This window comes from Lonchura striata, chromosome 7 (assembly GCF_050655825.1).
Source record: "Lonchura striata isolate lonStrDom1 chromosome 7, ASM5065582v1, whole genome shotgun sequence".
Lineage (NCBI taxonomy): Eukaryota > Metazoa > Chordata > Aves > Passeriformes > Estrildidae > Lonchura > Lonchura striata.
This window is the reverse complement of record NC_140709.1, coordinates 15,528,848-15,545,181: the sequence shown is the minus strand read 5'-3', so window position 1 is coordinate 15,545,181 and position 16,334 is coordinate 15,528,848. Positions and strand designations below refer to the sequence as shown.

At 57.3% G+C, this 16,334-nt stretch overlaps 3 protein-coding genes across 10 annotated transcripts in view; 1 reads left to right on the top strand and 2 right to left on the bottom strand.

The window, feature by feature from the left end:
• ARPC2 (actin related protein 2/3 complex subunit 2) overlaps positions 1–3,348 on the bottom strand; it is a 20,116-nt gene extending 16,768 nt beyond the window's left edge. For both annotated transcript variants that reach the window (XM_021526208.4, XM_085584306.1), the window contains exon 1: positions 3,189–3,348. In XM_021526208.4, coding sequence (XP_021381883.1) covers positions 3,189–3,262 — 74 coding nt within the window. In that variant the 5' untranslated portion in view covers positions 3,263–3,348. The remainder of the gene's footprint in view (positions 1–3,188) is intronic.
• Positions 3,189–16,334, bottom strand: RUFY4 (RUN and FYVE domain containing 4). Of its 5 annotated transcripts, XM_085584274.1 has the most exons (11): positions 15,473–16,334; positions 14,454–14,515; positions 13,618–13,724; positions 13,154–13,279; positions 12,776–12,882; positions 12,478–12,621; positions 10,753–11,836; positions 10,570–10,676; positions 9,809–9,955; positions 9,568–9,699; positions 3,189–9,488 (listed from the first exon to the last, which is right to left on the bottom strand). In XM_085584274.1, the coding sequence occupies exons 2-11, from the start codon at positions 14,497–14,499 to the stop codon at positions 9,386–9,388; spliced, it is 2,103 nt and encodes a 700-aa protein (XP_085440400.1). In that variant the 5' UTR covers positions 14,500–14,515; positions 15,473–16,334; the 3' UTR covers positions 3,189–9,385. The 5 variants fall into 5 exon arrangements, with proteins under 5 accessions (XP_085440400.1, XP_085440398.1, XP_085440402.1 ...); XM_085584272.1 differs by having other exon boundaries at positions 3,189–9,699; XM_085584273.1 differs by having other exon boundaries at positions 9,204–9,488; positions 9,568–9,955; positions 10,570–11,836.
• LOC110468379 (C-X-C chemokine receptor type 2) lies at positions 4,410–8,158 on the top strand. Of its 3 annotated transcripts, XM_085584290.1 has the most exons (3): positions 4,414–4,754; positions 4,871–4,933; positions 6,757–8,158. In XM_085584290.1, the coding sequence occupies exon 3, from the start codon at positions 6,762–6,764 to the stop codon at positions 7,836–7,838; it is 1,077 nt and encodes a 358-aa protein (XP_085440416.1). In that variant the 5' UTR covers positions 4,414–4,754; positions 4,871–4,933; positions 6,757–6,761; the 3' UTR covers positions 7,839–8,158. The 3 variants fall into 3 exon arrangements, with proteins under 3 accessions (XP_085440417.1, XP_031361182.1, XP_085440416.1); XM_085584291.1 differs by lacking the exon at positions 4,871–4,933 and having other exon boundaries at positions 4,410–4,754; XM_031505322.3 differs by having other exon boundaries at positions 4,410–5,040.

Sequence of the window (16,334 nt, the reverse complement as noted above, 5' to 3'; positions counted from 1 at the left end):
GTAAGGAAAAAAAAAATCAGATGCATTGAAGTCCATCATCTGTTACCACCTTGATCTAAACATCATGTTTCAACAGTGGCTGTCCAAGGAGGTGAGATTTCCATGGGTCTTGCCCTGATTTTTTAGCTCTTTTGAAAGTTTTAAAGTTCTCATAAAACTTATTTAGCCTTCTGATAATCTTTACATATTTGAGAGTCAGAGTTCCCACACAATTTCATGTATAAACAGAATAGTTTACATATTTCTTTGTGGGAAGAGAGAATTGATAGACTGTTAGTTTGACCAGTGTGGTTGGAAGGGTGACAATTTCATCCTCCAATCCCACTGTCACTTTTGGAATTCTATATATTGCGAAGTCAGAAATAAAATTAACTCTTTTTCTCTTTTAAACTTAACAAACTTTTGTGTACTCATTTCGTGTCCAATAGCAACACATGGGGACTGTCCACAAAACCAAATTAAATTTGAAATTACCCTATTTACAGGTGGATGCTGCCAAGCCCCAAGGACCTTGTTCAGGGAGTACTCTTAGAGGTGGGTTAGGCCCTGTCTCAAGTGCTGATCTCTGTCTGCAGTCCTGCTGAGGTACCTTTCACACTGGGAAATCCAGGGACAGTTGATGGACCTCTATGCAGAACAGATCTTGACATATATGACAATAATAGCAGTTAATGAATTCCATCTTCTAAATGTGACCTTGTTCTGTATGACAAGGTGAAATGTGGAGTGTCTCCCACCTGATAGCCCAGGAAAGCTCTGCAGGAACCTGTCAAACTATGGCTGCACTGCAGTAGAAGGGAGCGACACAGCCCATGTCACAGGACAAGTATCTGGCAAAGGATCTGGAAAAGAACCCTGCCCTGCCCCATTTTCAGGCTGGTGCTGAAGCTACAAGGCACACCTGGCTCTGAGACAACCACTATTGACAAATCCTGCATTGCATCTGCTGCACTTCTGGTTTAGAGCAAATAATGTAAACCCAGCTCTGCCCCAGTGTCCAGATTCACTCCTCCCAGTCACCAAATTCTTCAAGGTTTGACCTTGCCCTGACTGTCCTGTGTTCAGCCCCAAGATACACCTTGGAAAATCATCATCAAAATAGCAAAATACAGGCAATCCCTTCCTACCTCCAGGCTGAGCACCACAGGAATAACCCCAGAGCTGTGGCCATAGGAAAAAGAAATATCACTTGAATAAATGTTTTGTAACATCTATTCCTTAGAAGACCTGAAAGCAGGAGAAACGTTCCTGCACGTGCCTGGATGGGGGAGCCCAGAACAAGCATGAAGAAAATTCAGAAGTAAATGTCTTCCTCACCATCAGCAACACACTTAAGGCACAAAACTTATCTAGAAACGCCATCTAAAGAACAGAATATGCCATAGATGACTAAAAGGCAGAAGGAGAACACCATCAGCCACCCTACTAATTGATTCGGGAACAGTCAGTATGTCAGGCACACGTGCCCACACACCAGTGAGGTGGCTTTGCCATGCAGCAAAATGGAAATGTCAGGGGCCTGCAGGCTGCTGCAGGGCAAGCAAGTGCAGCTCTGCTCAGAGAGTCAGAGTTTTGGGGTGCATCTAGACCTGCAAGCTGCCCCTCCACGTCAGATCAACACAGGGACACACACACGTTCTTCTCTCTGCATCAGGAAGAGTGGCTTGGCACAGACTAGTGATTGACACGCGGTTCTGACACTCACTGTGAACCTCTGTGCATGCCATATTTTCTAATGGATGTGGCTGCAATACCACAGAGGTCATCTGGGAGCTCTCTCTGCCCAGCGCTGTGCCTGTACTCTGGGGAAACTTGTTGCATTAAATGATCAGGGCTCAAGATAAATCAAAATCTGGGAGAAGCTCAGCAGTCCTCCAAGGCAGAGCAGCCTGCATAATTATTTTATGGAAAAAAAAAGCCCCACCAAAACAAAACACAAATCTGATCAGCAAGTCAACTGAGAGTGGAAGGAAAGCAAAGTAAGTGGCCTCTGACAACGTTCTGCACATAAAAGGATGAGAGCTTCAAAAATTGCTGGAGAAAAAGTAACACAGAAAAAGGCACCTGCCCGGGAGGGTCCTTTCCTGGAGCAGCCTGAGCCCTGCCTTGTGAGGTGCCAGGGCAGGCTCCACCCCAGAGATAACACCACTGTGCTCTGCCTCTCAAGGTTTTGTCTGTGTACAAAGGTGTCTCAGGCAGCAGGCAGCAAGTGCATCCAGCCCACAGGCCACTCGGTTGCAGATAAGGACATTCATTCTTAAGGGACTTCCTTCCAAGCTAAGCTGTGTCCTCACAAGCATCTTTACAGCCCTGGTGCAACACTCACAGTAAAAAAAAACACGGGCTCCCCATGGACTGAGATGTTCCAGCTGGAGATGTGGGTGTGAACGAGACCCCCAGGCTGCTCCCCAAGGCCAGGACACCCACCAGGCTGGCACCAGCAGCCATGGCTGACCTGTGCGCCTCTATCCCTTCTGCTCGAAAAAGCTAAGAGGGAGCAAACTGAAATTTGCTCTTCACCCCAAAGCAAAAGGCTGAGGCCATGACTCCATACACAGGCTTCCTGTTCGTCGCCTCCCCCTACACATTCTGTACCAGCGCTGGCAGCACGCTGATGAAGCCCACTTTACCCTGCAAACCCACCTTCCTCCCTTTCCAACTTCCTCCTTCTCCACCCCTGTCCTCCAGTCCACCTCAGCACGGCAATCTCCGGCACCCTTCCCAGACCCGTCCTCCTCCCCCGGGGCTCCCCACTGCTCTGGCACTAGCGACCCCATCCAGCCCCACTCTCCCCTCCGACACTGCCCTGTCCCAGTCTGCTCCCTCATTCCCCAGCTTTCCCTCTGCCCAAGCTCTATCCGTCCCGCAGCTCAGCTCCCGCACACTGACCACCCCCCTCCCAGCCTCTGCATCCCGCAGGCTCCCACCCCGTGCCCGCTCTGCCCTCCTCGTTCCCGGGCCGCCCCCCGGTAGCACACTGCCCGCGGGCTCAGTGCCGCTCCCCAGCCCCGCATCCTGCCTTGTCACCTTCCGCCCCGCTCAGCCCCATCCTGCCCCGGCACCACCCGCCGGGCTCTGCTCCGTGCCCGGGCGCCCGGCACGGCCCGGGCCCCGCCAGCCACCGCCCCCTCGCCCCTCCCTCTCTCCGCGGACCCGTCCCCGCCCCGCCCCGGCTCCCCTGCTCCTACCCGGCGGCCGCGCCCTCGAACTTGAGCGTGAGGGTCTCCTCGATGATGCGGTTGTTGACCTCGAGCAGGATCATGTCGGTGCCGGGAGCGGCTCTGAGGGAGCCGAGCCCGCTGCGCGCACCGGGGACCCGCCCGAGCCTGCGCCGCCGCTTCCGCTCTCGCGCCCGCGCGTCACTTCCGGCCCGGCGCCGCCGCCCCGCCCTCGCCGCGCCCACCCGCGATGACGTCACGCGCGGCGGGCGGGCAATGGGGGCGGCCCCTGAGGGCGGGGCGAGGCGATGGGGAGGCTGCTCGGGCCCGGGCACCGGCACCGCCGCCAGCCGTGTGAGGCCGGGCCGTGGGGCTGAGCCTGCGCTTTGGAAGCCCCCCGCAATGTGAGGGTCCCCCCCTCCACACCCCGTTAATTGAATACTCACAGTGCTGGAGGTCCCCGGAACAGTGGAATGCCCTTAGGATCATAGGGACGCTCGAGGAAGTAGTAGGTGTGCCCCAGTGTATGGGGGTCTTACAGGGGAAAATGGTATCTTGTAAAATATATAATTTCAGAGCTACAGGGCCCCAAAAATGTGAGGTGGCACAGGGAGTGGGAGTATCCTAGGGGGGCTGTAAATGGTGCCCTGGATCTTGGGGTTGCCCAAAACTGAGGAGGTGTTCCCACAGAGAATAGGAGTGTCCTTGAGTCTGTGGTGATGCCCAAGGGATATGATGAAGGGATATGATGATGGCACTTACCAGGTGCCCCAAAAACGTGAGGTAGCCCTATGGCTGACAAGCATGGAAAGCTGTGAGGATGGCAGTGCTTGAAGGGTTTGTGAGTGCCCCAGAGTAATGGGGGTGCATGGGGAATGCTCTTGTGTGTAGTTCTCCCCTAAGAGCAGAAGGGATACTTGGAGCCACAGCGTTCGCTAAGTCTGCAGGGCTGGCACAGTCTGGCACAGGGGCACGGCTCTGTCTGATGGCATTGATGGCATGGCTTGACTTGGCTTAGCTTGGCAAGGCACAGCCAGGGCAGGAGAGACATAGGACTCTACTCTGGGGGGGTCCCCCACAGCAACCCCCAATGGAGGGCAAGCCAGTCTTGCAGTCCCCGTGTGCATCCCCTAAATGCTGACACCACCCACCGCTCTATCAATGGGGAAACTGAGGCACAGAGCCCTGCATTGCCATCACCCACTGACCATGGCCTCAGAGAGCTCTGCTCTCCTGGGGGGACCGCAGCACACAGGGGTGCCTTGAAGGGGATCCCCTCATCCACTGGAGACCTGGGGACAAATTGGAGACCCCCAGCTGGTGACCCCCGGGGTGCATCATCACAGGAATGACAATGACCCCCTGGGTGCACCCCCAGTGCAGCGTGGCCTGGGACATCTTGGGACAGGAGGCTGACAGGGGTCTGCGGGCTTCCCTTGGACTGGGAAAGGCATCTGTGAGGACCACAGAAGGGTCCCTTTGGCTGCCACTTCCTCTTCATTCTGGGAGAAGATTTTGCAACATTTCCTCCCCGGGCAGTATAAAGTGGGTGGCGGAGGAAAGGGGTACTGGGAGGCGGCACAGCAGCAGGCACAGGTGAGGATCCTCTGGCTGGTGAGACCCCTGGGTCTGGTGCTGCCCTGCATCCCACCACACTTTGAGCCCTTTTGGGGTGACATCTGGATTTAAACCCATACTTGCGTGCTTCCCAGTGAGAAACAGCTTGGGATCAAGAGAAGACTCCACATTTGAGGGGACGGCAACAGCAGCAAGCAGTGAGTCCATGGGGTGCACCACTGGAGATTGTGGCTTTCCTTGGGCTTTGACAGCCCCACATCACTCATCTGAGCCCCTTCACATGTGGAGCAGCCTGGGAGCTGGGGTGGGTTGGTCCAGCTGCCCAAGAGGCTGCTTGGTAGAGGGAGATGGTGGGTGAGAGCAACCAAGGCTGTGCTGTGGGATCATCTGGGGTGCAATCCCTCCATAGTCCCCAGGGACATCAGCCTTGGGTGCCATTGGGAAAAATACCTGCTCCCATTTCCTTGCACAGCGATGAGCTAGGAGGATCCTTCCCCATGGCATGTCCCCACTGGGAGCCCCAGGCCCCCCACATTGTGCCCCAGCCCTGCCAGGGTCAGGAGGGGAAATGGAGTGCTGCTTGTTCCCCTCATCTGGGCCAGCTGTGGGGATCTATCTGTGTGTGTTATACCTGGGGAATACCCATTTCCAGAGGAACCACCAGAATTTTGGAGTGGGGAAGCAGAAAGCAGCAGCCAGAAATAGATGGAGGGGAAGCACTTGCATCAGGCTCTGCCCCATGCCTGGGGAGCTCCACTTGGGAGGACATTCCCCCATCAGCACTGGCAGCATGCCTGGTTGCATTTCTCCGGGATGCTGATGTTTCCATATCCCAGCATCACCACCCTGGGGTCACCATCCCAGGATTTCCATCCCTGGATCACTGCAAGAGAGGATACAGCAGAGCCAGGGAGAGAGTGGCACCAGCCCAGCTGCGGCAGGGGATTCAAATCAGGCAAAGGGAAAAGTTGGTTCTAGGAATGGTTTGTGTTCAAACAGGGCCAGTTTGGAGGTGGGTAGCAGCACCCCAAGCAGTCCTGGCATCTCCAAGCCCTGGAGGGGTTGCGGGCTCAGAAATGGGACCAAGGGGTGAAACTGGAGTGGAACAAGAGTCCAGATCCATTCTGGGAGAAGACTAAAAGCCTGTGGTCTTTGGGGAGGCAGGACCAGAGCAAGCTCACCGTCTCCTATGTGTGAGGAGACAGGAAAAGCAACTGCCACCTGTGATTTCCCCATTTTGGCCAAGCACGGGGGTACACAGCAGTGCCCAGCTGAGCAACAGGAAAACCAGAGATGTAACATTTCCAAAGCTGCCTGCAAAGTGTGACATGTCTTTCCGCCTGGGGTGTGAAACCACTCCCGCAGGAGCAAGACCAGGAGGTGAAAGAAGGACACAAAAACACCTTCAGACCTTCTTGAGTGCTGCCTGCCCCAGCCACCATGACCACAGCCTTGCTGCTGGCTGACATGGCAGGAGGGGCAGCTCCGTTCCAGGCATCACAGCAGCAATGCTTGAGGGGGTGGAGAGGCTGGAGGGATACAGGGATACTTGAAGAACTTTGGAGGTGTGTGAGGGGCTCTGACATGCCCAAAGAGCTTAGAGGCTTTTGAAGGAAGCAGGATAGCCCAGGGTTTCTGGAGGAGCCAGATGTCTCCTGGAGGGATGTGATGCTACATTGATGGAGAAGCCCCCAAACTCTGAAGAGGTGATCAGTCTATGGGGGAACCTTTTCTTCCACAAGAGTCAGGAAATGGACAGGACTGGGGTGAAATGCAGGAGAATGAGGCATGCAGGGGGTGTTTTACAAGGGGGTATATGAGGAACAGTGTCTACCTGCATACTGACCATTACCTGGCACAGTGTGGAATGCTGTGTCCTCCATCACAGTGATGAAGGACAGCTGCCCACTGGCTGGGAGAGTACCTGGGGGCCAACAGAAATGCCAGAGGATCCAGAGATACTGTCACCCCTGGTCCACAGCACTACCACCCCATGCTCATGCCATTTTGTGCTCCACAGGCAAAATGGAGCCCTTGTCCTACAGTGGAGATTTCTCCAACCTCTTCTTCTTTTACAACTACACCTATGACTACAGCACAGCCATGCCTGACACTGCTATCTCATCCTCTCCGTGCCGGCCTGAAAACTCTGCCCTCAACAAGTACCTGGTGGTGGTGATCTACTGCCTCGTCTTCATCCTCAGTGTGGTGGGGAATGGGCTGGTGGTGCTGGTGGTGACCTCCACCCACACCAGCCGCTCCGTCACCGACGTCTACCTGCTCAACCTGGCCGTGGCAGACCTGCTCTTTGCTTTGACCCTGCCGCTTTGGGCAGCCTACCGAGCCCACGAGTGGGTCTTTGGCACTGTGATGTGCAAAGCCATCTCTGTGCTGCAGGAAGCCAACTTCTACAGCGGCATCCTTCTGCTGGCCTGCATTAGTGTGGACCGCTACCTGGCCATTGTCTATGCCACACGGGCTGCCACTGAGAAGAGGCACTGGGTGAAGTTTGTCTGCTTGGGCATCTGGGTCTTCTCCATACTGCTCTCCCTGCCCGTGCTGCTCTTCCGTGAGGCTTTCCGCTCTCCCAACAATGGCACCGTGTGCTATGAGCGCATCAGTGGCGAGGACACGGCCAAGTGGCGGGTAGTGCTGCGGATCCTGCCGCAGACATTCGGCTTTGCCTTGCCCCTCCTGGTGATGCTCTTCTGTTATGGTGTCACCATCCATACCCTCCTGCAGACCAAAAATGCTCAGAAGCAGCGGGCCATGAAGGTCATCTTTGCTGTGGTGCTGGTCTTCCTCATCTGCTGGCTGCCCTACAACATCACCCTAGTGAGCGACACCCTCATGAGGACGCGGGCCATTGCCGAGACCTGTGAGAGGAGGAACCGCATCGACACAACCCTCTCTGTCACGCAGGTCCTGGGCTTTGCCCACAGCTGCATCAACCCTATCATCTACGCCTTCATCGGTCAAAAGTTTCGCAACAGCTTCCTCAAGATCCTGGCGCAGCGTGGGCTGATCAGCAAGGATGCTGTTGCCCGCTATGGCCGTGCCTCCTATGCCTCCACCTCTGGCAATACATCCACCACCCTCTGAGCCCTTCTGGGACCCAGCCTTTGTGGGTACCAGCAGGTCCCAGCACCCCACACACCTCAGCATCATCATCCAGTCCCCTGGCATGTGGGTGGTCATGCCATAGGGATGGGCAGGGCCACCACTGGATGTTGGACCCCAATTGGAAGGGGGCTTGGGTAGCACGGTGGTAGGACCCCATTGCCAGGGGAGTGATGTCAAGTGTCCACCCTCCCCCCTCTTTGGGACAAAGCCTGTGACCCTGTGGATTCTGTGAGCCTGCTGTGAAGATGGTGTATTTACCCAATGTCCATCGAGCAATAAAGGAGTTGGTCGGTTGGTCACCCATGTCTGGCTCCTCTTTGCCACGGACGGGACACAGCAGGACAGGGCCAGGGCACCTCTCTGGGGACAGTGCCAAAACAGTGCTGCCTGCTGAGCCTGTCAGAGTGTGGGTAACTCTTCTTCCAGGACAGGGTGTGACATTCTGTGCATCCCCACAGGGGACCCAAGGCCAAGTTTTGCTTCCTACAGTTCCCCAGACAGGTCCTGGCATTTCCATGGTCTCTATGTGGAGTCTATCCCACCTGAGGACAAAGTCATTCCCTTCCCAACCCCAGTCTCAACCCCAGCAGAGCAAATCACTGAAAGATCTCTGAGGAGCCCCTCACACTAAACCAGCCCTGTGACCCCTGCCTGAAGGGTACCGGCATCCCCACTCCTCCCAGCCATGGTGTCAGAACATTGTTGTGCAAAGGGCTGGGAACCTGTCCCTTACACAACCGGGATGTTTCCGCTCTGGCTTGGGCAATTGGGGCTGACACTTGACTGGGGTTGAGGAGCTGAAGAAGGGACTGTGACCCTGCTGAGTACTCTCCTGCCACTCTGTGTGCCAGGCCTCAGGATGCCTGCCCCAGCACACCTACACATCTTTCCACTGGAGTCCCATATTGCTCCTCCATTGACCTTGATCCAAGTTCCTAGAGGCTCATAACCATGGAGACATCAGCAGATGTCACCCATGTGCTGGCTCATGGGAGGGTATGGGGGTCCCCAGCACCCAGGTGGGAACCCTGAGGACTTAAGGCAGAGTAGAGTCATGGGGGTGCTGTGTGAACACAGCCCATCACCTTTGCATCTGAGAAACCTCTTGCCCAAGTGGATCCTTGCAGTGTGGTAGGAAGGCAGAGCTGTTGGCCAAGAGCTGTCTCCTCTCCCCACTGTGGGATAGTGCAGGCAATGGCTCAACCTGGCTGCAGCTGGGACACCCTTTTTGGGGATGGTTTCTCCCCAGGAGGACTTGAACACCCCCATGCCAGCATTCCCCACCCTGCACCCAACCACAGTGTCAATTTGGCAGTGACTGATAGATGACACAGAAGACACGGGTAGCAGAAATTAGTAGTTTTCCTCTTTGAGGACCAGCCGCAAGAAAGACACATGTCAAACCCAAAATGTTGGGCAGCAGGACCTGCATGCAGGCCCTGGACACCTGGGTGCCCAGTAAGTCCAAGAGGAGGCAGCCACGGCAGGAGGTGTCCCACGCATGGTGCCAGAGCTGCTGTCCCTGCTCATGTAGCCTGTGGGTGCCTTTGCTGGTAGCAAATCAGGCAGCAGCGGCCGTGCTTGCCCATGTCCACGGAGCACGTGTGGCACACCTTGCCCTGGCACAGCCTGCTGAGAGAGCAGGAGGTGAGAGCTGAGCCATCCCCACACAGTGGCAGTGCCACCCCTCATTCCCCTCATAGCCCACCTGCAGTTGTACCGCCGGGAGAGGAGGCGGAAATCCTTGTGGCAGCGGGCACACAGACCTGGGTCGCGGGGCACGGGACTGGGCATCGGGGTGTCAATGCCCTCTGTCTTCTGCCACAGGGCATCCTTCTCCCTGCGGGAGGGGAGACGTCAGCACTGGCTTTGCCTGGGCTCTGGTGCCCTCCTCTGGGCAAAGGGGTTTGGGTCTCCTTGCCCTTGCGCGGAGTCCCCGGGGCTCTCACCGCAGCAGCTCCAGCAGCCGCTCCTTCATGTCGCGGATGAGCTCCTGCTGCCGTGCCTGCTCGGCGCCGCGCGTGGCCTCCCGCTCCAGGGCTTCCCGCTGCGCCCGCTGCAGCGCCGATGCCCAGCGCTCGCCGTCCTGCCGGGCCCTGGCGCGGGGCAGTGCCGACATGGTTCCCCTGTCTCTCAGCTGGTCGTCTCTCCATCCCTCCATGCATGCGGATAAACCTCCCGCCGCTGGTTCCTCCCTCCCTCCCTCTCTCCCTCGCTCCATCCCTCCTTTCCTCCCTTCCTTCTTTTCTCTGCTGTTGCCAATACATCCTCAAGCTCTCTCCCAACCCTCACAGCCACTTTGCCATCTGCCACCCATCCGTTTTCCCACTGTTCTCCCATGCTTCTCTACATCCACACCCCTGGCGTTCTGCCGACCCACCCATCTACTCACCCCAAATTCATCCCTGTGTCTCTCCATCCGCTGTCCCATCTCCATCCATTCATGCTAAATTGATTCCTCCTTCCCTCCTTCTATCTACTGACGCCAAACCACTCCAACTCTCTGCCCACCTACCCTTCCACCCCTTCAGTCCCAAATTGACCCCTCCCCTCAAATCCTTCCCTCCGTCCCACTGCCAATCCCCAGCTGCTGTTCGGCTGTGCCTAAGCAGGACATCATTGGGCGCCCCAGGGGACACCATGTGGCAGGTGGAGATAGGAAATCCCACTCTGGGGTGATGGGTAGTGGAAGTAAGGGTCCTTGACCAACCTGCTGAGCTCCTCCTGCAGCCGTGCCATCTCCTGTCGCTGGGCCTGGAGCTGCTGCCGGCTCTGCCAGGTCTCCTCCTGTGCCGTGGCAGCCAGGCTGGCCAAGTGCTGGGGGAGAGTGGGGGCTCAATCCTGGACCCCAAACCCCCACCCCTCCACAGGATCCCCTTGGACTTGCCCATACCATGGCCATGCTGGTGACCGTGCTGTGTTCCCCTTCTGCCTGAGGGGCTCGTGGGGGCTCCTGGGGACCACGGGCGAGCTCCAGTGCCTGCCGCAGCACCTCTTCCACGGCAGCCACCTCGTTTGAGGTACCAGCATCCTTCAGCATGTCCGTCCGTCCTGCCGCCACCAGTGCTTCCTGGCATTCCTGCAGGCGCGAGGTCAGCGCTGCCGCCTCTGCCAGCACCCTGGCCAGCTGGGTGCCCCGCTCCTCTGCCACCTCTTTCCAGACCCGTGCCTCCTCCTGGGCCCGTGCCAGTGCCCCCGGGTCCCCCGCTGTCACCGCTGCCTCCAGTGCCCGCTCCAGGAAGGTGTTGGTTTCCCGCAGTGCCTCAGCCTCGCGTGCCCACAGCTGGGCCCGCCGGGCACTGCCCTCCTCCTGCCGCCGGTGCCGCAGGTCCGCCCGCGCCAGCCGTGCTGCCAGTGCCTGCGCTGCCGCCTCTCGCTGGCCCAGCTCGGCCCTCAGCTGGGACACCAGTGCCTGCAGGGATTCCTCTGTCCCACCCGGCTGCCTGGGCACCAGTGACAGGGATCCTGGCATGCACCTTGTGCCAGTGGACATGCCAGGCTCTCCAGCACCATCAGGCTGGGCTGCTTTGCCAGTGCCATGTGCATCCTCCAGTTCCTCTACATCTACATCCTTCATCTCCTTCTCAACCTCCTCCAGCTCTTCATGCTTCTCTTCCAAATCCTCCTCCATGTCCTTCTCCACATTCACTTCCAGATCCTCCACCTTCAGATCCTCCACCTTCACCTCCTTTGTATCCTTAACGTCATCCTTCTCCACATCCTCTTCATCCTCCTCTTCTATGTCCTTCTTCACCTCCCCATCCCGTACATCTCCCTGTATATCTTCCACTTCCACACTCCCTCCTTGCAGGGCAGCCAGAGGGCGTGGGCACAGATGGGCTGGTGCCCCATGGAGTGCCACAGTGGGACAGCCAATGCCATCGGACCATCCGTGCGCCACAGTGCCGATCCTGTCTGTCTGCAGGGCTGTCTTTGCTGGGCTGCTCCTGATCACCGGGCTGGGCCGTACCAGTGGCCTAGAGGAGAGACAGGGCTCAGGGCTACTAGGTCACCCCCAAGGTGAGCAGGGCATCACCACCCTCCATTTAGGCTCGCTGGGCACAGCAGCCTTTAGGAATTTAGGGGGCAGCAGGGCAGGGGATCAGTGATATGGGTGCCACCAGCCTGAGCACCCACAAAATGTGTGGCACCTGTCGACCCAAGCATGTATGCTTGTGACAGTCCATGCACACCAGCATGTGAGCAGCAGAACAGGTGTGAGTGTGCTGGAACAGCTGCATCCATGATGCCCCCAACAACTGTGCCCGGGGCATGGGTGTGCAAGCACATACATGTGTCCCTGAGTGTCAGATGTCACAATGTCACGGTGTTGCAGCAGGGATATACTTGGCAGATGATGGCTCTTTGTGTATATGCGTGTACACATGCATGTGGCATGTTTGCAGGCACTGGCATGGTGTGCATGCTGGTGCCAGTGACTGTGCCCCCCTGGAGCCATATACGGAGAGCTGGCACATCTGGAGTGCTGTGTGGGGTCTAGGGCAGTGGGGCAATGCACACATGCTTCTCTGCAATGCTAAGCCCCAGGTGCCTCCGATGCCCTTGACACCCCCAGTGCTGCCAATGCCCCTGGTACCCCCAGTGTCCCCAAGCTCACTCGGAGAACATGGGCCAGGCGGTGTCCAGGTCACTCCTGTGCAGAGCCAGGTGGAAGGTGACACAGTCCAGCTCATAGAGGCTGCCCAGGATCTCTGCTCGTCGTTTGGGGCTCAGGAAGGGGCTACGGGCGTAGTACCACTCGCTGCAACCACAAAACAAGCTCATGCATCCCTCTATGTCCTGGACAGGTACACATGCCTGCAGCAACTCTGCTGACTGGGTGCTGCAGGGCACTGCCCACCGTGGGCATGTCCCCCACCACCACGAACATCCCCTCACTGTGCCCCTGCTCTCACCAGAGGCTCTCAGGGTCGAGGAGGCAGAGCTGCAGGGACTCTGCCAGCTGCCGGTGCACCAGGCAGTACCGCAGAAAGGCTCGGCCTCTGCCCACAGGGGTCTTCAGCTGTGAGGGAGAGGGGGGTATCCATCCCTGTCACTTCAGTCTGCCCCTCCACACACCTACCTCCCAGCCCAAGTAGTGAAAAAGGGTCCCCAGGGTAGGCGTGGGGTGCAGAGGGGATCCCAGAGGGGACAAAACCGTTTATAGCACCAGTGGGTGAATGCTTGGTGCCCAAGTGAGTGGGTGCCTGTGCAGAGGTGCATGTGCACCCACAAGCAAGCAAAATCTCATGTGTGTGCACAAGTCCCTGGGTAGCCCACCAGCCCGTGCCCACCTTGTCCAGGGAGGTGACGAAGTGAATGCCTTCATGCTCCTGCCGGCACCGTGCTAGGCCTTGGCACAAGAAGTCCCAATAGTCCTTGCGCTGCCCAAAGAAGCTCCTCTTCTCCTTGAGGTCAAACTGACAGGTACAAGCTAGGACTTTCTTTGTTGGGAACATCCCCTATTCCACCCAGCCTGTTCCCTGTGGGGCTGGAATCCGACCAGCTCCCCCAGCACAGCTGGTCCAGGTGTCCCTCTCTTCATTGGCTCCATACCTCAGTTTCCCTTTTGCATCACATGTAATTACACATGTGGACTAGGGAGCACCTGGTCCATGTTGCTGGGGATGCCCAGGGTCAGACAGTGCTGGGTGGGTTATTCCATCCCCTGAATGGTTAACACAGGGTCTCTTCTGCTCTCAGGTGTGCCTAAGGGGAAACGAGGCAGGGAGCAGCAGAGATGGAGGAGCAGCAGTACCTGGAGAAGGAACTCTAGCTGGGCACAGAGGCTGTGCAGCTCCCGGCTCCCGTCTGTCACCGGCAGGTTCTGCTCCTGGTAGCTGCATTTCAGCTCGGCCACAGTCTCTGTGGGATGGCAGGGCTGGGCTGGCATGGTACCCTCTCCCATCCTACCCCTCTTCCCTCAACTGCCTCACAACTCCTGGCCTCAGGGATTTCGCATGGTAGATGAAACCACAGAATCATAGAATCTTAGTTGGAAAAGACCTCCAAGATCAATTCCAGTCATAACCCAACACTGCCAAATCTACCATTAAACCATGTTGCCAAATGCCACATCTACAGGTCTTTTAAATACCCCCATGGGTGGTGACTCCACTACTTCCCTGGGTAACCTTTCCAATGCTTGATAAACATTTCCATGAAGAAATTTTTCCTACTATTCAATCTAAATGTCTCCTGACACGACTTGAAGCCATTTCCTCTTGTCCTAACCCTTGTAACTGGGAAGAGACTGACTCACTCCTGCATACAACCTCATTTCAGATAGCTGTGGAGAGTGGTAAGATTCCCCCCCTCCTTTTCTTCAAAGAGAAAGAGGAACATGGGATGAAAGAGGGGAGCAGGGGGAGCAAGGAGCATGGCCACCTCCTGGGCACTGCTGGTTCCCAGGGGCTGGCAGTGAGGATGGGAGCAGACAGCAGTGGCAGGGTTGGCACGTGGATTCTCTGGAACACCCCTGGCAGTGACACCCCCCACTGCCCATGACTTGGGTGCAAGAAGGGATCTGGCATGGCCAGGGTGAGATGTGCCATACAGGGAACATGCTGGCAGGGAGGTGGTTGGCACACTTACTCTGCAGGTCCTTGATGACACGGTTGAGCTCCCCTTCCCCTGCCATGGCTGTTCACAGGGATCTGCAGAGGCAGGGGCAGTGATGAGAGGTTCTAGGCTGGCACTCCCCTGGCACTCCCAAACTCTCTGTCCCAGAGAGAGCGTCTGCCCCCCAAGCCTGCTGTTAAGGTGGGAGAGGGTAGGTTTAGGCACCCCTTACCCTGCCCATGTTCTCCCACTACATAGGCCAGAGCAGATGGGGTGGACAAAGGTGCGCCATGCTGCACCCTCTTAGTTATCCTCGCGTCCTGTCCCTGTATATCCTCTGCTTCCACTCCTTGGGGAGTTCCTGGGGCTGAGCCCACCACATCCCTATTCCGTCCCTGTCCTTATCCCTGTCGCTGTTTGCCAGGATTCAGGATGTGGGTTTGGCGCAGGGGAAGTGCTGCTTTTGCTTCTGCTCTCGCTTCCCTTGCTCACATCATGAACAATTTGGGGGCTTCTGGGTGGTTGAGCGAGGGGGCACACCACCCCTGATATGCAGCCCCCCTAAGCTCAGCTCCCTAGGCAGAATCCTCTGGCACAGAACGTTGCCTGCATGGCAGGCGTGGGGTTTGGGCGAGCTGCGGGCATGAGGTGAGGGGCCACAGGGCACAGTGCAGTGGAGTGATTTTGGGGTGGGTGGCAGCTTGGCGACAACTGGGTGGGTGAGGGAAATAGCCCATGGGGGTGGCAGGTCTGTGACTTGTCACTGTGGCTGGTACCTGGCTGTTGTGGGGCAGCACATGTGTGTTGGGGTGGGGGTGTGTCCCAGCAGGGTGCATGTGCACTCACAGGAGTGGGTGCACCGGTGTGCCCTAATGTGCCCAAGCGTGTGAGTGCCCTGTGCCCTCCATCATGGCACAGTGAGGCAGCAGGACATAGGTCTCAGGCTGCCTGCATTCCCATTCCAGTGCTCTTGAGAGACCTCCGATGAGCTATCTTTGCATCTGCCCACCCTACTTGTACCTCAGTTTACCCCAGGAAGAGAAGCCCCTTACCTGTGTCCAGGAGCTGTGGGGTGCCCCGAGGCAGTTGCTGAGTGCTGTGGGTGCTCTGGCATGTCCCTGTGCCCACAGTCTGCCTGCCTGCTTCTCCTTTTGTACCTTGGGCAGGAGGAAGTGTGGGAGGTTGGTGGGGCTGCAGAAGCCACAGCTTACCCGGCCCACATCACATCAGGCACTGCAGCTTAGCCCCCAGTACCTGGCTCCATGTTTTGGAGGGTGCCAGTTGTGGGGAAAGGGTCTGCAAGGATGGTTCCCCTGTGCAGCTTTTGCAGGGGCAGAGCAAGGACAGTGTCAGACCTGGGGGGACCCTAATGCTCTCCAATAAGAATGGAAATTCAGAATGTTCTGAAGAACCTTCCTGCAGTTTTTGTGGAGGGGGTCCAGGACCCATCCTCTGCTAGAAGCAGCCAGCAGCAGACCTTGACACAGAGGCCACCCCCATGCACAACAGCCCCTGGGCACAGAGACCCCTGCAGAAACTGCAGCCCCCCCGGCAAGAACCACAACCCTCCCCAATCATCTGGCCTCCACATGGGGGCTATACCCAGAGCCAGTGTGTAAAGCTCTTTCCAGAGCATTCTGGACAAGGCTCTCTCTTGTTAGGGAGCCCCCTACCCAGCAGTGCGCCTCATTCACTGTGCCTGGACCCCTGTATTGTGTCAGCCCTGTCCTGCGGGCTCCTTCTCGACTGGGAGCTGAAAAACCCCTGCGGGGGTGATGTCAAAGGTGATGCCAGCCCCTTTCATCAGTCCAGGCAGGGGGACCCACTGCCATCCCACTCCCCACCACCATCTTGGTGGATGGCCACAGTGGTGCCCATGTCCTATCCTCTGCCATGCCCCACCCTAGAGCACGC

Excerpts from the sequence above, each read along its gene's own strand:
- LOC110468379 (XM_085584291.1), top strand. The coding sequence starts at position 6,762 with ATGGAGCCCTTGTCCTACAGTGGAGATTTCTCCAACCTCTTCTTCTTT.
- RUFY4 (XM_085584272.1), bottom strand. The coding sequence starts at position 14,499 with ATGGCAGGGGAAGGGGAGCTCAACCGTGTCATCAAGGACCTGCAGA. Across the intron at positions 13,725-14,453 it reads TGTCATCAAGGACCTGCAGA|AGACTGTGGCCGAGCTGAAA; the intron begins GTAAGTGTGCCA and ends GCCATCCCACAG. Across the intron at positions 12,622-12,775 it reads CTCGACCCTGAGAGCCTCTG|CGAGTGGTACTACGCCCGTA; the intron begins GTGAGAGCAGGG and ends TTGTGGTTGCAG.